The sequence below is a fragment of the Ovis canadensis genome, chromosome 6 (assembly GCF_042477335.2).
Source record: "Ovis canadensis isolate MfBH-ARS-UI-01 breed Bighorn chromosome 6, ARS-UI_OviCan_v2, whole genome shotgun sequence".
NCBI lineage: Eukaryota > Metazoa > Chordata > Mammalia > Artiodactyla > Bovidae > Ovis > Ovis canadensis.
In genome coordinates, this window is record NC_091250.1 from 82,661,734 (window position 1) to 82,683,360 (window position 21,627).

The 21,627-nt window shown below is 39.2% G+C and overlaps 2 protein-coding genes across 6 annotated transcripts in view; one reads left to right on the forward strand and one right to left on the reverse strand.

Moving 5' to 3' along the window:
* The window catches only part of ATP10D (ATPase phospholipid transporting 10D (putative)), a 126,924-nt gene extending 122,065 nt beyond the window's left edge, over window positions 1–4,859 (forward strand). For all 5 annotated transcript variants that reach the window (XM_069593060.1, XM_069593062.1, XM_069593063.1 and 2 more), the window contains one exon: window positions 3,296–4,859. In XM_069593060.1, coding sequence (XP_069449161.1) covers window positions 3,296–3,626 — 331 coding nt within the window. In that variant the 3' untranslated portion in view covers window positions 3,627–4,859. The remainder of the gene's footprint in view (window positions 1–3,295) is intronic.
* A 1,860-nt stretch (window positions 4,860–6,719) lies between these two features.
* Window positions 6,720–21,627, reverse strand: part of CORIN (corin, serine peptidase) — a 307,597-nt gene continuing 292,689 nt past the window's right edge. Inside the window, exons 21-22 of the mRNA XM_069593065.1 lie at window positions 19,549–19,682; window positions 6,720–8,688 (exon numbers count right to left, since the gene is read on the reverse strand). Of these exons, the coding sequence (XP_069449166.1) occupies window positions 8,506–8,688; window positions 19,549–19,682 (317 nt within the window). The 3' untranslated portion in view covers window positions 6,720–8,505. The remainder of the gene's footprint in view (window positions 8,689–19,548; window positions 19,683–21,627) is intronic.

Below are 21,627 nucleotides of genomic sequence, written 5' to 3' on the forward strand. Positions count from 1 at the left end.
AATCCCACTACTGGGCAATATACTCTGAGAAAACCATAATTTAAAAAGCCACATGTACCCCAATATTCATAGCAGCACTATTTACAGTGGCTAGGACATGGAAGCAATGAATGGATAAAGATGTGGTATATATACGCAATGGAATATTCAACCATAAAAAGGAATGAAATAGTGCCATTTGCAGAGAGGCAGGGGGAGATTTGACACAGACAGGAGAATGTACTTTGACCATGATAACAGAAATACCTTGGTCACAAGCCAAGGAATGCCTGCAGCCACCAGAAGCTGGAAGAGGCAAGAAATGAATTCTCTACAAGAGGGAGCATGGCCTTTCCGGTACCTTGATTTTGTTGTTCAGTTCACTCAGTCATGTCCAACTCTTTGTGACCCGATGGACTGCACATGCCAGGCTTCCCTGTCCATCACCACCTCCTGGAGCTTACTCAGACTCATGTCCATCGAGTCAGTGATGCCATCCACCCATCTCATCCTCTGTCATCCCCTTCTCCTGCCTTTAGTTTTGCCCAGCATCAGGGTCTTTTCCAGTGAGTCAGTTCTTCACATCAGGTGGCCAAAGTATTGGAGCTTCAGCATCAGTCCTTCCGATGAATATTCGGGGCTGATTTCCTTTATGATGGACTGGTTTCATCCCCTTGCAGTCCAAGGGACTCTCGAGTCTTCTCTAACACCACAGTTCAAAAGCATCAATTCTTCAACACTCAGCTTTCTTTATAGTTCAACTCTCACATCCATACATGACTACTGGAAAAACCATAGCTTTGAGTAGACAGACCTTTGTCAGCAAAGTAGTGTTTTTGCTTATAAATATGATGTCTAGTTTGGTCATAGCTTTTCTTCCAAGGAGCAAGCATCTTTTAATTGCATGGCTGTAGTCACCATCTGCAGTGATTTTGGAGCCCAAGAAAATAAAGTCTGTTACGTTTTCCATTGTTTCCCTATCTATCTGCCATGAAGTGATGGTACTGGATGCCATGAGTTTTTTGAGTGTTGAGTGTTAAGCCAGCTTTTTCACTCTCCTCTATCACTTTCATCAAGAGGCTCTTTAGTTCCTCTTCTCTTTCTGCCATAAGGGTGGTGTCATCTAAGTATCTGAGGTTATTGATATTTCTCCCAGCAATCTTGATTCCAGTTTGTGCTTTATTCAGCCTGGAATTTCACATGATGTACTCTGCTTGCAAGTTAAATAAACAGCATGATAGTACATAGCCTTGACATACTTCTTGCCCAATTTGGAACCAGTCTATTGTTCCATGTCCGGTTCTAACTGTTGCTTTTTGACCTTCATACAGATTTCTTGTGAGGCAGGTAAGGTGGTCTGGTATTCCCATTTCCTGAAGAATTTTCCACAGTTTGTCATGATCCACACTGTCAAAGGCTTTGCCATAGTCAGTAAAGCAGGGATAGATGTTTTTCTGGAACTTTTTGCTTTTTCTGTAATCCAGTGGATGCTGGCAATTTGATCTCTGATTCCTCTGCCTTTTCTAAATCCTGCTTGAACATCTGGAAGTTCGTGGTTCACGAACTGTTTGAAGCCTGGCCTGAAGAATTTTGAGCATTACTTTGCTAGCATGTAGGATGAGTGCAGTTGTACCTTGAACATTCTTTGGCATTGCCTTTCTTTGGGATTGAGATGAAAACACAGATTTCAGAATTCTTGGCCTGCTGAACTGTGAGAAAATAAGGTTCTGTTGTCCTAAGCCAGCACATTTATGGTGCAGCAGCTATAGAAAACAAATGCAGACTTTTGTATCAGGAAGGTGGGTACTGCTGTAATAAATACCTAAAAATGTGAAATAGGCTTTGAAATTAGATAATGGGCAGGTCCTGGAAAAACTGTGAGGTATATTATAGACTGTTGAATTTTGAGGCATGTGTGCAAACTGTCAATAGAACTATGGACATTAAAGTATCTGCTGGTGAAAATTCAGAAGAAAATAGAAAGCATGGTCAGAGAAACATAAATCATCTTGGAAAATACATAAATGGTCATTAATGCAATGTTGCTAGAAATGTGAGTGTTAAAGGTACCACTGGCAAAGTCTCAGAAGGAAATGAGAAACATTATTGGAAGTTGGAGGAAAGGGAATCTTGGCAGTATAGTGACAGGAAACTTAGCTGAATTGTGTTCTACTGTTATGTGGAAAGCAGAATTTGTAAGTGATGAACTTGGGTATTTAGCTGAGGAGTTTTCTAAGCAAAGTGTTGAAGGTTTGGTCTAGTTTCTTCTTGTTCTTATTTATAGAAACTTAGCAACTGAACAACAACCTGGGAAAATGTGAAGGAAAAGAGATTGAGGGAAGGTACCATTAAGTCCAAAGAAACTAGATTTAGAAAATTCTCAGCCTACCCAGATTTCAAAAGTTGCTAAAATTAGGCAGTTTGCTATTGGGAGTATGCTCGAGAGAGAGGGCCAAGAGTGTGGCTGAACAGCCTTTGCTGGTGCTGAAGAGATTGGGTATGTGACTCATGGATCCTCTCAGTCACCTCAACAGTCACCAAGGAAGGAGGTGAGATACACAGGAAAGATCTGTGGCAGGACCCTCTTATCTAATGGCATAAATGCCCATAACATACATTGGAGACTCAACAAGGTTTTTGCAAATGTTCTTGTTGTTATTTAGTTGCCAAGTCATCTCTAACTCTTTGTGACCCTATGAACTGTAGCCCACCAGGCTCCTCTGTATTAGAGAGGATTGCCATTTCCTTCTCCAGAGGATCTTCCTGACCGAAGGATTGAGCCCATGTCTCCAGAACTGGCAGGCATATTATTTACTGCTGAACCACCAGGGAAGCCCCTAAATACTGTCAGCTTGGCCTGAAGGGGTCAAGTTTGTGGTAATTTGTTACAATAGCCATAGAAAACTAGAAGCTAGCATTTTAAAAAATACTGTGCCAATGCTTTGCCTGCTTCACATGTATTGTCTCACTTAACAGACTATTGACTAGGGGATTGTTGAAGAAACTGACACCTATGGCATTAATACATCTCTGGTCATTAACATGATAACATTAAGACTGTAATGTAGCTCTGTTGGTATCTCTACTTTTATTACAGATTTTATTTTTTGTTGGACAGTCAGGAACTCATTATTTTCTCAGTGTTTAATAAACATTAATTTCATGTTGTTATCTCCATTTTATAGTTCACTTATCCTCCCTCTTTACCTCAAGAAGGGCCACCAGACCCTTTTGCTTTTTCTAATCAGTGAGTATTTTTTGTGGCCCATAATGCATTCGAGGTGAATGTAATTCTGTGATGCTTTTTGTCACCTAGGTTTCTATACAGAGTTCTTCAGGGATCCCTCTTTCCATCTCCAATTCTGAGGGCAAAACACTTGGATAGACTGCCTGCAGAGGAGAGGATTGAAGCTCTCAAGAAGTGGAGAGGGCCTGGGCAGATGGATCAGTTGACGTCTAAGTATGCTGACCACTCAGCGGTTGAGTCAGAGAAAATACCCATTTATGACCCATCTGCTGTCTTTGCAGCGATGTCGGCAACTGCTTGTGCTGTTGAGAAAGGAAACTTAGCTGTATGTGAAACTGCTTTAGACTCAGACTTCTCTGAAACTAAGGCCTCAGGGATGGCTGGACCCTCAAAGGATTAAAAAAAGCAGGATATCCTCCTTGGAGATGCCAGTATTCCATCAAATTTGGGAAAGCAACTTTGAAGAGGCTCCTTTGCCAAAGCAACATGACTTGATTTTTCCTTAAGGGACAAGAACATTTTACTGGAAATGTTTGGAAAAGCCTATGTGATGACTTTTACTGTACGTTTGTGGATCCATGTGTAACGGACGTTGGAATTTGACCTGGACAGAGTTTAGAGAAGTGAAATATTTAATTCAGATTCAGATGCTTTCATGAAACTTTTTGGATTTTGTGAAAGCATTTTACTTGTTCTATAAATGCAAATATTTTCAAGAGGATTCATTTGGGACATATATTTATTTGACTCTGCTCATTTCAGTGTTCTCCTGAGATGGAGTCCTCCTTAGAAAGGGGCAGCAGGGATGCCAGGGGTCCATGGAGATGCATTCCTCTCTCGGCTTCTAGTCAAAAGAAGACTTTTTATGAGGTCTGCCTCTGTACACATGCTGTGAGTGAGGTGATAGAGCCCATAGGTAAGGAAAATGGAATCAGTTGAGTCTAGGCCACCTTGGCAGTTTCCTGTATTCTAAAACTGACAGTAACCTGATCAAAATGAGACAATCAAAACAGTCTTCAGAAGACCACTTGAGGGTTTATCGTCTTTACCCTATAACTTTTCTGGCATGCAAATACTTTCAACCTCTTTCAACCTCTAAAAATGAGATATTATAAACTGACACTGATACAGGTGATTCTCAGGAGAATTCTCTGAGGTTCTTAGATTTGCTTTTAATTACATTTAGGACATGAAAAGTCTATACCAAGTCCATTGCTGTTGCAAATCATGTATGCTGGCTTTAATTGGAACAAGAAAACTAGTTTCTACTACAACTGCCAGGTATTATTATAAGATCATGTATTCTTGTCGAGTTCTTTTAAAATTCTGTATCCATTCATCTGAAAATTATCAGCCAACCCAGAACTTCCTTTGTGAAATCTCCATGCTAATGTTCTATGTTTGTATCAAGCTCTTCTTAATGACTATTCAGCTGTGTTCTCAGGGCTTAATTTTCTACTTGTTGCCTACTGTTCTGGTCTGATATTTTTTGTAGCCTTCTAATATTATTGCAAATGGTCTTTTATACAGACTGATTTCTAGCATATATCCAAAATCCCATATGGCTAATGGAGGTAGCTATCTGCTTTCTTATGATTTTTTTAAGCTTTTTAATAAATAACATATATTAAAAGCTGTCATAACTCTGATACTCATCAAATCCAATAGTAATTGCTACCAGAACTGAGAAGGAAAATCCCAAAGCAATACCTTTAAAGAATATTGTTTGACCTATCCTTATATGGAAAAGTCAGTGATGTCATATCATCTGTTATCTTCATAGCAACTAGCATTTACTCCTTGAGAGCATCTTCTGATAAATAAAAATTTAGAGATATATTCACTTAAAAAAGAATCTAAGGAATGAGTCCAAATGACTAAAAAAAGGTCAGTCTCTCTGATATAAATTATCTGTACACAACAGTTCATGTTATGGGTCTACAACTTCTTCTTCAGCAATCCCAGGAACTCTGAAAACTGAAAAAGTTTTCATAAATTAAGCACAAATACAATGTCTTAAACAGATACAAGACTATTTAATATAGTTACTCATATTTTGCCACAAAAATATTAATAATTTTGTTACTGTGCTACTAAACATTTTAATATTATGCTTTTTAAATTTTTTAAAATTCTGGATTCTGAGACACATCTGGTCCTCAGGCAGAGATTTGGGGTCTTTATAAAGCCTTTAAAGATTCTCATTTCCAAGTGAATAACTCTTATGCAGTTTCCTAAGCTGATGTTCCAGCATTTTCGGTAAGTATTCAGCATATTTTACCAAATTTGGGGGAGCCCGATTTGCTCCTAGTAACCAAGAAAAATTAGCAGTATATATTTGTGATATAATTTTTACCCCAAAAGATTTATAAAGAATTGGATTAGATTCCCAAAATGTGTTCTAGAAGACAAAAGTCCTTATCCTCTTACCAGGGCTAAGGTTTTCCTTGGACACTGAATGGGTGATTAGAGGTTATTGGCAAACTCTTTCAGACTAATCAAAGAGTGAAAGTGAAGTCGCTCTGTCGTGTCTGACTCTTTGTGACCCGTGGACTGTAGCCCACCAAGCTCCTCCGTCCATGGGATTCTCCAGGCAAGAATACTGGAGTGGGTTGCCATTTCCTTTTCTAGGGGATCTTCCCGACCCAGGGATCAAACCCAGGTCCCCCACATTACAGGCAGATGCTTTAACCTCTGCACCACCAGGGAAGCCCTTAAATACAAGAATCCAAGTACTAACATCAAAGATTTCAAGGGAGGAAAGGAAGCCAGGTTGAAAGAAGAAGGGAGGAGCGGGAGAGGAGGGTGAAAGGGGTGGCCTTACAGACGTCTCCTGCCACCTACAGATGCCCAGGCGTTATGGGACTTTTCCCTGGGCCTCCAGAGAAGGGAGGACTGGAACTCGGCCCTGCCAGAAATCAGACCAGAACCAGAATTCGAGTTCTCTGCCAAGAGGAGGTGATCAGTCTCCAATCCTCAGCTCAGGCTGAGGGTCCTTTGACCAGATTCCTGCGTCCAGGACCGGGGGACTAGAAAAACAGGGAAGGATAGGTCGGGTAAAGGAGAGGAAAGAGAGAGGGAAGAGGGGAGAGGTCAATAAAGTCTCTTGTTCCTTACCGGTCGGGGCACTCTGGCCAGTTGTCCGCGTCAGGAGGAGACCAGGAACAAAAGGGTCCCAGTTACGGCAGCTGGGTCTGGTCCATTGGCAGGCAAGCTGGCCCCTGAGTACCCTGAGTGGTCAGGATGTCAGTCTCAGCGAAGAAGAGTCCCCGCCAGAGTCACCATTTGTTGCAGGAAGGTGGACCCTTTCCAGGGCCCGAAACTGGGCTCTTGTCTAACACTTGGAAATGAATTGTCCAAGGAGACACATCTGCTGACAAAGCAAGAGATTTTATTGGGAAAGGGCACCCGGGTGGAGAGCAGGAGGGTAGTGGCATTTAAAAGAGCATGTTCCTGGGGGAGTGAGATAAAAGACAGTAAATTTTGATTGGTGGGAAACAGTGCCAACTATAATAGTGGGAAACGTTTTCTGGGGCTTGTTCCATGTTTTACATCCAATTAAAATTATACCATTTTATTTGTATTAAGGGTTATTTAAAATAACTACAGTATATACATTTCACTGAACATAAGTTGAGCATAAGTTGTTCCGTTATATAACAGAACTGATGTATGTTCTTAAGCTTTCATACAATTGTGACCATAATTCAGTTGCTGGATTTTACTTTCTCGATAGGTTCATACAAACTACAGAACAAGAGATGAATCACATGGAAAGTGTCAAGACAGCTTTGCGAATGTCACCTATGAAAACACATAGGGGAGAGTACAAAACGACATGTATAAAACTGCAGGTAGTCTCGGGGGGTGCTGGGGCAGCCCAGGCTGTGGAGGAAATCTTTTGTTGGTGTTCAGGTGCTCAGTCGTGTCCAACTCTTTGAGACCCCATGGACTGTAGCCTGCCAGGTTCCTCTGTCCATGGGATTTCCCAGGCACGAAGACGAGTGGGTTGCCATTTCATTCTCCAGAGGATCTTCCCAGGGACTGAACCAGTGTCTCCTGCATTTGCAGGAAGATTCTTTACTGCTGAGCTACCAGGAAGGCCCATAAATTAAATTAGGTACATGTGAAGATTTGTGTTTTGAAGGTTTTTAGTGGGAAAAAAATACTTTAACCACCAATTCCTTTGTAAATTGATGTGCATCATGACATAGTACTTAAAAGCATATTTAATTTTGTTTTAATTATGGGAATAAATGGCAACACCAGCTATTAAATATCTTTTAAGGAAAATTACAAAATGTTTTTCTTCATGCAAAAAATTTTACTGTGCTTTGAAATACATCTCTGTAACCTTATTGGTATGGATGAATAGAGAAAAACTGGAAAATAATTAGGTGTGGGGTAAAATTTAATTTCCTTAAAAAACTGCATCTCTCTAAAGTAAGTCCTCCTTTAGCAAAGTTTAACCTCAACTTCATTGTCACAAAGACAGAAATTTTTCCCACAAATAGTTTCCTAGTTGTCAAAATCTCAGTTGCTTAACTGATACAGAGTGAACAAACTCCAACTCTGGGAAGGGTCTATGGAGACTTTCCTATGCAATTACAGCCTGGATTTAAATTCCAAATGTGCAGTCTTTTCATATCAAGTGCTAATATTGATGTGAAAATAACTTTGTGGTCAATGGGATTTGCTCTTTCAGCTACCTAAATGGATGCTCTTTCATAAGTTCTCAGAATTATGCAAACTGTAGAAGAATAATAATGAATAACTTAAGCATGTAAATTATCTTGGCTTTTCATAAATCAAAAGCAAGCCTCTGATGTTGTTGTTGAAATTTGCCACTATGCTCTTATGCTGGAGAAATTTTCATTTTGCTGGCAAAGATTCATCAGCCTGGGTCTCAATGTCCTTTTATGACTGGACAAGAGGGAACTTTCTCTAACCTGTTACCCTGGTCCCTATGCTCTTCTCTTTCCCAAGTTGACCATTTCACTTTACAGTTGAGGTTAGGCCTGCCTAGCAGAAGAACAAACTCTGTTTTGCTTTGGTTTTTAAAAGATTTTCATTCAACTTGAAGTAAGAGAAAAACAGAATTGAAAAAAAAAAAAACCTGCATAAAATTCGACTGAGACAAACATGAACATTTGCAGTGCACTGTGGAGCATCCCTGTCTATGAAAAGTGCTTCCGTACAGCTCTCTACAGGACATCCTCCACCGTCGAAAAGGCCATTTTCTTTGAATGTTGCTGGCAAAAGTCTCATCATCTTTGGAATTAGTTTAGGAGAAAGGTATGGATGTATATTTGTCTTTCAATCCATTTGACAAAGTATGTCACGTTGCTGTAAACTCCAGGCCCCAGGACTTTGGAAAAGCAGACGGAGCCCCATGAAGTTAAGCCAAATAATGTCCACTGTCCTCCCGGCTTCTCACAAACTAGAGGCCCACCACTGTCACCCTGTAATGAAGAGCGGTGGATGTTAGTCACTGATATTTCAGAGCCCTCATGTGTCCATGCTATCCTGAGGGTAAAATAAAGCCAAACCCAGCTTAACCAATGTCCTGAAAAATTTCAACAAAGGTCTCATTGTCAATGTGTAAAGGGAACACGCTTTCCCCTACATAAACAGAACTTCCAAATGAACATTTTAAATCTTGATTAAAGAATAGAGGTGGCTTGAGAAAGGACTATATTTTTTTTCTGTGAAATCGGAGGACATTTTGTCATTTCTTACACTTAATCGAAATATATCAAACTTTTTTAAATTTTAAGTATATCAGGACTGAGTCCCTAAATGATCTAACTCTTTTCATTTTGATCCAGTTTATAAATGTAGAACATGTTCAAGGATAGTTTTCTCACAAAAAAAAAAATAGTGCTAGAAAAATCTAAAAATAAGTCACTTTCAGGATTCTTGCTGTGTGAATGAATGTATTAAGTAAAACACACTCAGGGTAAGAAAAGCTTAATACTATATTTAATAGAAAAGAATTAGCATGCTTAAATAGAAAATACCACATAAGAATTACAGTAAAACTTATTATAATGCATACATAGAGATTTCATTTGCATAGAGACATTCATTCTTAATATTTAAGTTTAGGCATTACAGTTAAGTGAAAGTGAAGTTGCTCAGTCTTGTCTGACTCTGTGACCCCAGGGACTGTACCCTACCAGTCTCCTCTGTCCATGGGATTTTCCAGGCAATAGTACTGGAGTGGATTGCCATTTCCTTCTCCAGGGGATCTTCCCAACCCAGGGATCGAACCCGGGTCTTCCGCATTGTAGATAGACTCTTTACCATCTGAGCCACCAAGGAAGGCTAAATATTTCTTTAAACCGCTTGTTGGTTTTTTTCTTGGCGGGGTTGGGGGGATGGGGGGGTGGGTGGTGCGGGTGGCAGCAAGAATACTGGAATAGGTTGCCATTCCCTTCTCCAGGAGCTATCCCCAACCCAGGGATTGAACCCGGGTCTCCCGCGTTGTAGGCAGACACTTTACCAGGGAAGTTAATACAGTTAAGTTTTATTCAGTTTTCCTTCTCCCAATATAATTGACACTATGGCTTTAAAAATGCTAATATTTTCTATATCTGAAAAGGTGAGAATATGAGAGAGATGTTCTGCATGGCCTCAAAAGAGAAGGATAGATACTCTAGAAAATAAGTAAGCATGTGGACTCATGACAGATATTTACAAAACACTCCTTGCTTTGCAAGAATTTCAAACTTGGAAGTGTATCTATGGTCCTCCCACTTGGTAATGTTGAGAAATAGAAATCGTGTTTACTGATACTCTCCTAAACACCTTCCCTGTGTTAGTTTATTTAATTCTCATGAAATAACTACAGGTTAATAATTATTATAACAATAATTATTATTTACATGTTACTACTTATATAAATATAAATATTTAAATATATAATAATAATTGTTATATCTTATTTATCCCTCCCTGCTTTGGTAACTGTAAGTTTGTTTTCTATGTCTGTGAATCTGTTTCTATTGTATATATAGATTCATTTGTATTATTTTTTCAGTTCAGTCAGTTGCTCAGTCATGTTCGACTCTTTGCAACCCCCATGGACTACAGCACGCCAGGCTTCCCTATCATCACCAACTCCTGGAGCCTACTCAAGCTCATGTCCATAGAGTCAGTGATGCCATCCAACCATCTCATCCTCTGTTTCCTTTTCCTCCTGCCTTCAATCTTTCCCAGCATCAGGGTCTTTTCCAATGAGTCAGTTCTTCTCATCAGGTGCCACTAGTTTGTTTTTGCTTCTGTTTCTTTTGCTTTGGGAGGCTGGTCTAAAAAAGTATTGCTACAATTTATATCAAAGAATGTTTTACCTATGTAATCTTATAGGAGTTTTATGGCATGTCTTACATTTAGGTCTTTAAATTGTTTTGAGTTAATTTTTGTATAATTATAATAATTATGTATATTTTTTGTTATAATTTCATTGATTTACATGTAGCTGTCCAGCTTTCCCAACACCGCTTATTGAAGAGATTGTCTTTTCTGCACTGTATTCTTGCCTTAGAGATTGACCATAAATGTGTGGGTTTATTTTTGGCCTCTATCCTATTCCACTGATCCATAAGTCTGTTACCATGCTATTTTGATTGCTGTAGCTTTGTGGTATCGGAGAAGGCAATGGTACCCCACTCCAGTACTCTTGCCTGGAAAATCCCATGGATGGAGGAGCCTGGTAGGCTGCAGTCCATGGGGTCGCTACAAGTCAGATATGACTGAGAGACTTCACTTTCATGCATTGGAGAAGGAAATGGCAACCCACTCCAGTGTTCTTGCCTGGAGAATCCCAGGGACAGGGGAGCCTGGTGGGCTGCCGTCTATGGGGTCACACAGAGTCGGACACGACTGAAGTGACTTAGCAGCAGCAGCTTTGTAGTATAATCTGGAATGAGTATGTCTCCAAGTTTTGTTCTTTTTTCTCAGAGTTGCTTTATCAATTCTGGATCTTCTGTGATTCCACATAAATTTTAGAATTATTTGTTCTAGTTCTATTTTTAAAAAAAAGTCACAAGTATTTTGACAGTTTAGTTCAGTCACTCAGTCATGTCTGACTCTTTGCGATCCCCATGGACTGTAGCATGCCAGGCCTCCCTGTCCATCACCAACTCCCAGAGTTTATTCAAACTCAGGTCCATTGAGTTGGTGATGCCATCCATCCATCTCATCCTCTGTCGTCCACTTCTCCTCCCACCTTCAATCTTTCCCAGCATCAGGGTCTTTTCAAATGACTCAGTTCTTCACTAATCAGGATTTTTTGGCAGGGGTTGCATTAAATATGTAGATTGTTTTGGGTAGTATGATCATTTTTCCAATACTAATTCTTTCAATGCTAGAGCATTGGATGTCTTTCCATTTCTTTGAATCATCTTCAGTTTTCTTTACATTTTAGTTTTCAGTACATAAGGGTTTTCACCTCCTTGGTTAAGTTTATTCTTAGGTATTTTTTAATGTGATTTTAAAAACAATTTTTTTTTCAATTTTTTTCTTTCTGATATTCCATTTAGTGTAAAGAAATGCAATAGCTTTCTGTATATGAATCTTTTTATTCTGTTTTTAATCTTTTATTCTGTTACCTGGCTGAATTTAGTTATTAGTTCTAATAGTTTTTGTATGGAGACTTTAGGATTCTTTGTATAGAGTATCATATCATCTGCAAATAATGACAGTTTTCTTTCCCTTCAAGGTTTTCAGTTTTTCACCATTGGGTATTATGCTGGCTGTAAGTTTGTCACAAATGGCTTTTATTATGTTGAGATATATTCCCTCTATACCCAGTTTGTGGTGTGAACGTTAGCAAACTGAAGAATAAAAACTGTATTATCATCTCAATAAATGTAGAAGCAGCTTTGGACAAAACTCCTTACCCATTTTTAAAAAGTGGGCATAGAGGGAACATAATTCAGCATAATAAAGGCATATATGGGGTTCCCTGGTAGCTTAACTGGTAAAGAATCTGCCTGCAATGCAGGAGACCCTGGTTCAGTTCCTGGATCAGGAAGATCCCCTGGAGAGGGGATAGGCTACCCACTCCAGTATTCTTGGGCTTCCCTGGTGGCTCAGTTTATAAAGAATCTACCTGAAATGTGGGAGACCTGGATTCAATACCTGGGTTGGAAAGATTCCCCTGGAGGAGGACATGGCAACTCACTCCAGTATTCTTGCCTGGAGAATCCCCATGGACAAAGGAGCCTGGCGGGCTACAGTCTGTGGGGTCACAAAGAATCAGACACAACTGAGCACAGCACAGCATGTGACAAACCCGCAGCTAAACATCATACTCAATGGTGAAAAGCTGAAAGCATTTCCTCTAAAATTAGGTACAAGACAAAGATGTCTTCTCTTGCCACTTCTACTCAACATAGTTTTGAGAGTCCCAACAATAGCAGTCAGAGAAGAAAAAGAATTAATGGTAATCCAAAGTATGAAAAGTAAAATTGTCACTGTTTGCAGATGACATAACTACATGCAGAAAATCCTAAAGATGCTACAAGAAAACTATTAGAACTCATCAATAAATTTGGTACAGTTACAGGATACAAGATTAATACACAGACGTGTTGAATTTCTAGACACTAAGAATGTAAGATCAGAAAGAGAAATTAAGGAAACAATCCCATTTACTGTTTCATCAAAAAAATAAAATATCTTGGAATAAACATACCTAAGGAGACAAAATACCTGTACTTATAAAACTATAAGATACTGATGCAACAAATTGAAGAACACAAATAAATGGAAGAACACACAAATAAATGGAAAGATATACCTACCATGTTCATGGATTAGAAGAATCAGTATTGTCCGAATTACTATATTACCCAAGGAAATCTACAGATTCAATGCAATCCCTATCAAATTATGTCATTTTTTGCAGATCTAGAACAAAAAAATCTTATAACTTGTATGGAAACACAAAAGATCCCAAATAACCAAAGCAATCTTGAGAAAGAAAGAAAAGCTGAGAAATCAGGCTCTGTTACTTCAGAATATGTTGTAAAGCTACAGTAATCAAAGCAGTATGGTACTGGCCCAAAGACAGGCTTATAGATAAATGGTACAGGATAGAAAGCCTAGAAATAAGTTCACATAACAATTAATATGACAAAGAAAGCAAGAATATACAATGGAGAAAAGACAGTCTCTTCTTCAGTAAGTGGCGCTAGGAAAATTGGAAAGCTACATATAAAAGAATGAAATTAAAATACTCCCTAACATTATGCACAAAAATAAACTCAAAGACCTAAATGTAAGATTGGATATTCCAAAACTCTAAGAGGAAAACATAGGCAGAACACTCTTTGATATAAACCACAGCAAGATCGTTTTCAATCCACCTCCTATAGTAATAAAGATTAAAAATAATAAACAAATGAGATTTAATTAAATTTAAAAGCTTTTGCACAGCAAAGGAAACCACCTAAACAAAAAGACAGCTTACAAAATGGGAGAAAATATTTGCAAAGGATGCAACTAACAAGAGATTAATCTCCAAAATATACAAACAGCTCATGAAGCTCAATATCAAAAAACAAGCCAATCAAAAATGGGCAGGAGAGAAACAGTTCTCTAAAGAAGACATACAAATGACCAAAAAGAACATAAAAAGATATTCAATGTTGCTAATTATTAGAGAAAAGCAAATTAAAACTACACTGTAGTATCAACTCAGACTAGTCAGAAGAGCCATTATCAATGTCTACAAACAATAAATGCTGAAGAGAGTGTGGAGAAAAGGTAACCCTTCCTACACTGTAGGTGGAAATGTAAATTGGTACAATCACTATGGAGAATAGTACAGAAGTTCCTTAAAAAACTAAAAGAGTTACCATATGATCCAGCAACTCCTAGACATATATCTGGGGAAAAAAAAAAAAAGATGCATGCACCCCAATATTCATTGCAGCACTATTTACAATAGCCAAAACATGGAAGCAACTTACTGGCCCATAGACAGAATGATAGGTAAAGAAAATATACTACATATATACGATGAGATATTATTCAGCCGTTAAAAAGAATGAAATAAAGCCATTTGCACCATCATGGGTGGACCTGGAGATTGTCACACCAATTGAATTATGTCAGAGAAAAATATCACATCAGTTATATTTGGAATCTAAAAAGATGATATAAATGAACTTATTTACAAAACAGAAATAGACCCACAGGCTTAGAAAACAACATAGTTATCAAAGGGGAAAGGTGGGGAGGGGAACAAATTAGGAGTTTGGGATTAACATATACACACTACAATGTAGAAAATAGATCACTAACAACGACCTACTGTATAGCGCAGGGAATTCTACTCAGTGTTATATAATAGCATACATGGGGAAAGAATCTGATAAAGAATGGATATAACTGAACCACTTTTCTGTACACCTGAAACTAACACAATATAGTAACTCACCTATACCCCAATATAAAATAATAATTATGCATGTACATATTACCATTTTAAACCTTACTTCAGTTGTTTTTATAGTTGAGTTCTTTTTGTTTTTCCTTTTGTGCTTTGATGATTTTCTTTTGAAGTATGCTTGAGTTCCTTTCTTTTAGATTTCTGTGAAACTATTGTATGTGTTTAATTTGTGATTACTATGGAGTTCAAATATGCTGACCCATTACTGTACTTGCTTTAAATTTATTATACTCACTTTTACAAAAATTTTGATTGCTTCTTAATCTCTGTACTGGCATATTTAAGTGATCTTCAGTCCTTCTCAGTTTCAACATCAGTCCTACCAATGAACAAACACTGAGGACTGATCTCCTTTAGGATGCACTGGTTGGATCTCCTTGTAGGCCAAGGGACTCTCAAGAGTCTTCTCCAACACCACAGTTCAAAAGCATCAATTCTTTGGTGCTCAGCTTTCTTCATAGTCCAACTCTCACAGTCATACATGACCACTGGAAAAACCATAGCCTTGACTAGACGGACCTTTGTTGACAAAGTAATATCTCTGCTTTTTAATATGCTGTCTAGATTGGTCATAACTTTTCTTCCAAGGAGTAAGCATCTTTTAATTTCATGGCTGCGGTCACCATCTATAGTGATTTTAGAGCCCAGAAAAATAAAGTCAGCCACTGTTTCCACATGAAGTGATGGGACCAGATGCCATGATCTGTTTTCTGATTGTTGAGCTTTAAGCCAACTTTTTCACTCTTCTCTTTCACTATCATCAAGAGGCTCTTTAGTTCTTCTTCACTTTGTGCCATAAGGGTGGTGTCATCTGCATATCTGAGGTTATTGATATTTCTCCTGGTCATATTCATTCCAGCTTGTGATACTTCCAGCCCAGCGTTTCTCATGATGTACTCTGCATAGAAGTTAAGTAAGCAGTGTGACAATATACAGCCTTGACATACTCCTTTTCCTACTTAGAACCAGTCTGTTGTTCCATGTCCAGTTCTAACTGTTGCTTCCTGACCTGCATACAGGTTTCTCAAGAGGGAGGTCAGGTGGTCTGGTATTCCCATCTCTTTCAGAATTTTCCAGTTTATTGTAATCCACACAAAGGTTTTGGCATAGTCAATAAAGCAAAAATAGATGTTTTTCTGGAATTCTCTTGCTTTTTTGATGATCCAGTGGATGTTGGCAGTTTGATCTCTGGTTCCTCTGCCTTTTCTAAAACCAGCTTGAACATCTGGAAGTTCATGGTTCATGTATTCCTAAAGCCTGGCTTGGAGAATTTTGAGCATTACTTTACTAGGGTGTGAGATGAGTGCAACTGTGTGTTAGTTTGAGCATTCTTTGGCATTGCCTTTCTTTGGGATGGAATGAAAGCTGACCTTTTCCAGTCCTGTGGCCACTGCTGAGTTTTCCAAATTTGCTGGCATATTGAGTGCAGCACTTTCACAGCATCATCTTTTAGGATTTGAAAGCTCAACTTGAATTCCATCACCTCCACTAGCTTTGTTCATAGTGATGCTTCCTAAGGCCCACTTGACTTCACATTCCAGGATGTCTGGCTCTAGGTGAGCCAGACCACACCATCATGATTATCTGGGTCGTGAAGATCTTTTTTGTACAGTTCTTCTGTACATTCTTGACACCTCTTCTTAATATCTTCTGCTTCTGTTAGGTCCACACCATTTCTGTCCTTTTTTGAGCCCATCTTTGCATGAAATGTTCCCTTGGTATCTCTAATTTTCTTGACAAGATCTCTAGTCTTTCCCATTCTATTGTTTTCCTCTATTTCTTTGCATTGATCACTGAGGAAGGCTTTCTTATCTCTCCTTGCTATTCTTTGGAACTTAGCATTCAAATGGGTAGAGGTTTCCTTTTATCCTTTGCTTTTTGCTTTCCTTCTTTTCATAGCTATTTGCAAGGCCTCCTCAGACAGCCATTTTGCTTTTTTGCATTTCTTTTTCTTGGGGCTGAAACTCCAATACTTTGGCCACCTGATGCGAAGAGCTGACTCATTTGAAAAGACCCTGATGCTGGGGAAGATTGAGGGCAGGAGGAGAAGGGGACGACAGAGGATGAGATGGTTGGATGGCATCACCCACTCAATGGACATGGGTTTAGATGGACTCCAGGAGTTGGTGATGGACAGGGATGCCTGGTGTGCTGCAGTTCATGGGGTCGCAGAGAGTCAGACACAGCTGAGTGACTGAACTTGAGCAATCTTTTTATGTATTTGCTTCTCCTCCTGTGATTTTTTCCTTTCCAATAGATTGTTGCTTCTTTTCTACTTAGAGAAGACCCTTTAATATTTATTTTCAGTTCAGTTCAGTTTAATTGCTCACCTTTGTCCGACTCTTTGCGACCCCATGAATCGCAGCACGCCAAGCCTCCCTGTCCATCACCAACTCCTGGAGTTCACTCAGACCCACGTCCATCAAGTCAGTGATGCCATCCAGCCATCTCATCCTCTGTTGTCCCCTTCTCCTCCTGTCCCCAATCCCTCCCAGCATCAGAGTCTTTTCCAATGAGTCAACTCTTTGCATGAGGTGGCCAAAGTACTGGAGTTTCAGCGTTAGCATCATTCTTTTCAAAGAAATCCCAGGGCTGATCTTCTGAATGGACTGGTTGGATCTCCTGCAGTCCAAGGGACTCTCAAGAGTCTTCTCCAACACCATAGTTCAAAAGCATCAATTCTTTGGTGCTCAGCTTTCTTCACAGTCCAACTCTCACATCCATACATGACCACTGGAAAAACCATAGCCTTGACTATATGGACCTTAAGGTTGGTTTAATATTGCTCAATTCTTTTAGTTCTTGCTTGTCTGAGAAATTCTTTATCTTTTTTTATTCTAAATGATAATCTTTCTGGGTAAAGTATCCTAGGTTGAAAATTTTCTCTTTCAGGTTTGAATATATGATGCCATTTCCTAGAAGTGGTGATCATCATATTAATAACTTACCAATGATATAAACCTAACTAATGAGAAGCCCTGGTGGCTCAGTGGTAAAGAATCTGCCTGCCAAGACAGGAGACATGGGATCAAACCCTAGGTCAGGAAGAGCCCTTGGAGGAGCAAATGGCAACCCACTCCATATTCTTGCCTGGAAACATCCATGGACAGAGGAACCTGGTGGGCTACAGTCCATGCAGTCACAAGGAATCAGACACAAGTGAACACACAAGCCTAGCTAATAAGCATAGGCCTTTCAAGGGGCTGACTAAATTGTTCTGTCTGAAAGCCTTATTGATTTTTAAGCAAAATTTACTGGAAACATTTTGATTAGACATATTCCAGTTTTTCATCTCCTCTTATTTAAAAAAAATTAAGATATTTATGCTGTGCTACACAACTTAGTGACTAAACCACCACTACCACCACTTATTTATGCTAGTTATTAAAATGGGGTATGTTTACAGCATCCCTACATTTCCAGATCAGAAACTTAGCCACATAATTATTTAGAATCTATTTTTTGAAGGATTCTGTCTAATGTCTACAGAAGTAGGAGCTATTTTTACCATAAAGGGGCCAAAAGTCCACTTGGATAATGAGAAAAACTTCACATGAAAGCAAAATCTAAGGGCTATAAATAAAGGAGTCTTCAAAAGAATGAGCAATTGCTTCCAGCTAGAGGGGAACATAGGATCCCCTTAAGAGTAGAGTTTGAGCTAAGCTTAGTGAGACCGGTGGACATGTTAGCTGGGAAACAAGTGAAGCAGCAGCAGTTTGAAATGAAAGAAGGATACAGATAAAAGCACAATTTGGTCCTCTTTTCCTCTTCATAATACTGGACTTCAGGCCAAAGTTTGTTTGGTTTCAACATTGAGTCCCATTATTTCTAGACCTTAACAGAGGACCATGGCCTCCGATGTGTCCTATTGATGCAGTTAAGGAAGATAATGAGAGGTTCTGATGAATAATTTTGCTCTGCTGCTTGCTAAGTCACTTCAGTCATGTCTGACTCTGTGTGACCCGAGAGACGTTAACCTACCAGGCTCCCCCATCCCTGGGATTCTCCAGGCAAGAACACTGGAGTGGGTTGCCATTTCCTTCTCCTAGACTTGGTAAAAAAAAAAAAGTAGCCTTTTGTCTCTCTTCTTTTCTACCTGGGGTTTTGTTAGAGAGCATCTGGTATGTGTTTAAGATGCCCACAGTGTGGAACTGCCACCACCAAAGAAGTTGACAGGACCCAATTCTTATTATTATATGAGCACGACTACACCCATGTCTATGTTGGGCCTTAATTTGTCTTTCAAGAATCAACCTTCCATCCCCTCCCTTTAGTAGTTACCATTTCATTTTACAGTTGAGGTTAGGTCTGCCTGGCAAAAAACAAACTGTTTTGCTTTGGTTTTTAAAAGACTTTCATTCAACTTGAAGTAAGAGAAAAATAGAATTGAATAAAAAAGCTGCGCAAAATTAGACTAAGACAAACTTGAACATTTGCAGTGCACTGTGGAGCATCCATTTCTATGAAAGGACATAGAGCTCTTTGTAGAGAGCTGTCCTGAGGCATGAGTTTTTGGTGAGCCTCCGGGTCATGTTGGCAACACAGAGAAATGTGTTCACATTAATCCTTGCTTCTAGGATAGTTAGTGGCCAAGCACATTCATAACTTCATTTTACCACCTTAGTCCTGGGTGATAGGGGGTAAATTACTTAACCTCTATGGTCCCTTGTTTTCCACAAGTGATGATTATGAGAATTCAGTGAGTTATTAAAAAGTATTTAGAAGAGATACTGGAAACATCTGATAAGTTATTTTCAAAAACACTTTCCCAAAGAGCCACACATGAATAATAATGAGCTTCTATAGACCCACTGAACCTATTGCAGAATTGAATCTCTTTGGTAAGCACAGAGCAACTTACCATGCACGAGTCAACTGTGCCAGACTCATAGCCAGCACAGATCATCCGGTTGGTGATGGTCTTCATGTCAAAGTAGGACTGACACTGCTCCAGAGAAATAATGCGTACTTCTCCCTCTTGCAGCTTAAAAGGCACTGGATTTTTTTAAAAAAGAGAAAGAAATAAAACATGAGCGTAAAATGACTCAAAAATTAGGCTAGTCATATAGGAAATCATTACATGTTTATATCAAGAAAACCATATTCTTAGAATGTTATTTCAAGGACAAAGCTCATTTAGAATCAAAATTTTCCAATTAGAAGTGCTGATAGCAGTCATTCCATTAGTCAAGTCCCTCCATTTTGTTAATGAGAAAATGGAGGCACAGACTGGTTAAGTAACCTGGCTCATGGTTTCCCTTTCATTTTTTACAAATGGGTTTTCTAATTTATTTTTTGTGTTTTGGTTGCACTACACAGCATGCAGGATGGATCCTCCACCAGATATGGAACCCAGGCCTCTGCAGTGTAAGCACTGAATCTTAACCACTGGCCCCACCAGGAAACTGCCTCCCTCTCTTATTACATGCGGCAACATAAACAATAGGTATTACAATGAAAATAATCAAGCCAGAGCTCTGCCCCAGATGGGAGGCTGCCAGCTCTGTGACAGCTCAGCATGTGAGTCCATTCTGCTAAAGTTCAGATCATCTGTTCAGAGTAACAGGGGAATGGTTGTCCCATCCTTGGTTTAAACAATAATATCTCACCACATGCTACAGTAGCCATCATTAGATCAGAACCTTTAATCCTAGAAGATGTGTCAGAAAGATGTCCAAAGGGAAAAGTGTCCCTTAGTGTCAGCAGAGAAAATGTGTGAATTCCAGCTTGCCTGAAAGTTCTTGCCTGGGAAATCCCATGGACGGGGGCCCTGGCAGACTACAGTTACAAAGAGTCAAACACGACTTGGTGACTCAACAACAACAAAAGGTGGATAACAGGACACCTATATGTATCATCATGCCTGAGAGCTGCAGTACTACACTGACATAGTTGGCATGGTCAGTGCTTACTATTAAAGAAAACAGCAATTAAATTCTTACTCTAAACTTTTAACAGGTCAAGCAAAGTAAGAGCCCTTTACAGGCAGCTGAGAGACAGCAGTACAAATTTCTAAATTTCTGTATGTTCTCAATGGTGAAAAACAGTATTTCCTCTGAGATCAGAAACAAGACAAAAATGTCTACTTTCGCCACTATTATTCACCATAGTTTTGAAAGTCCTAGCCACGGCTATCAGAGAAGACAAAAGGAATCCACATTGGAAAAGAAGAAAAAACTCTCACTGTTTGCAAAGTCGCTCAGTCTTGTCCGACTCTTTGTGACCTCATGGACTGTAGCCTACCAGACTCCTCCATCCATGGGATTTTCCAGGCAAGAGTACTGGAGTGGGTTGCCATTTCTTTCTCCAGGGGATCTTCCCAACCCAGGGATGGAACCCTGGTCTCCCATATTGCAGGCAGGCACTTTAACTTCTGAGCTACCAGGGAAACCCTGATATTATACATAGAAAATTCTAAAGATGCTACCAGAAAACTACTAGAGCTAATCAATGAATTTGGCAAAGGTGCAGGATACAAAATTAATACACAGAAATCTCTTGGCTTCCTATACACAAACAACAAAAGATCAGAAACAGAAATCAGGGAAATGATCACATTTACCACCTCATCAAAAAGAATAAAATACCTAGGAATAAACCTACCTAAGGAGACAAAAGACATGTACTCAGAAAACTATAAGACGCTAATGAAAGAAATCAAAGATAACACAAACAGATGGAGAGATATACCACATTCTTGGATTGGAAGAATCAGCATTGTCAAAATGACTATCCTACCTAAAGCAATCTAGATTCAAAACAATCCCTATCAAGGCAGGGATAACTGATCTTGCATGTCAGCTCCAAGCATCTGTAGGGGCTCCCTGGAGAAATGAGGTATAGAGAGGGACTTCTGAGGTTTCATTTGGGTTTGCAAATTTAAGTGCATGACGAAGTATTGACTTCTACAATTTGCGTGGAAGGGGGGGAGTGACACATG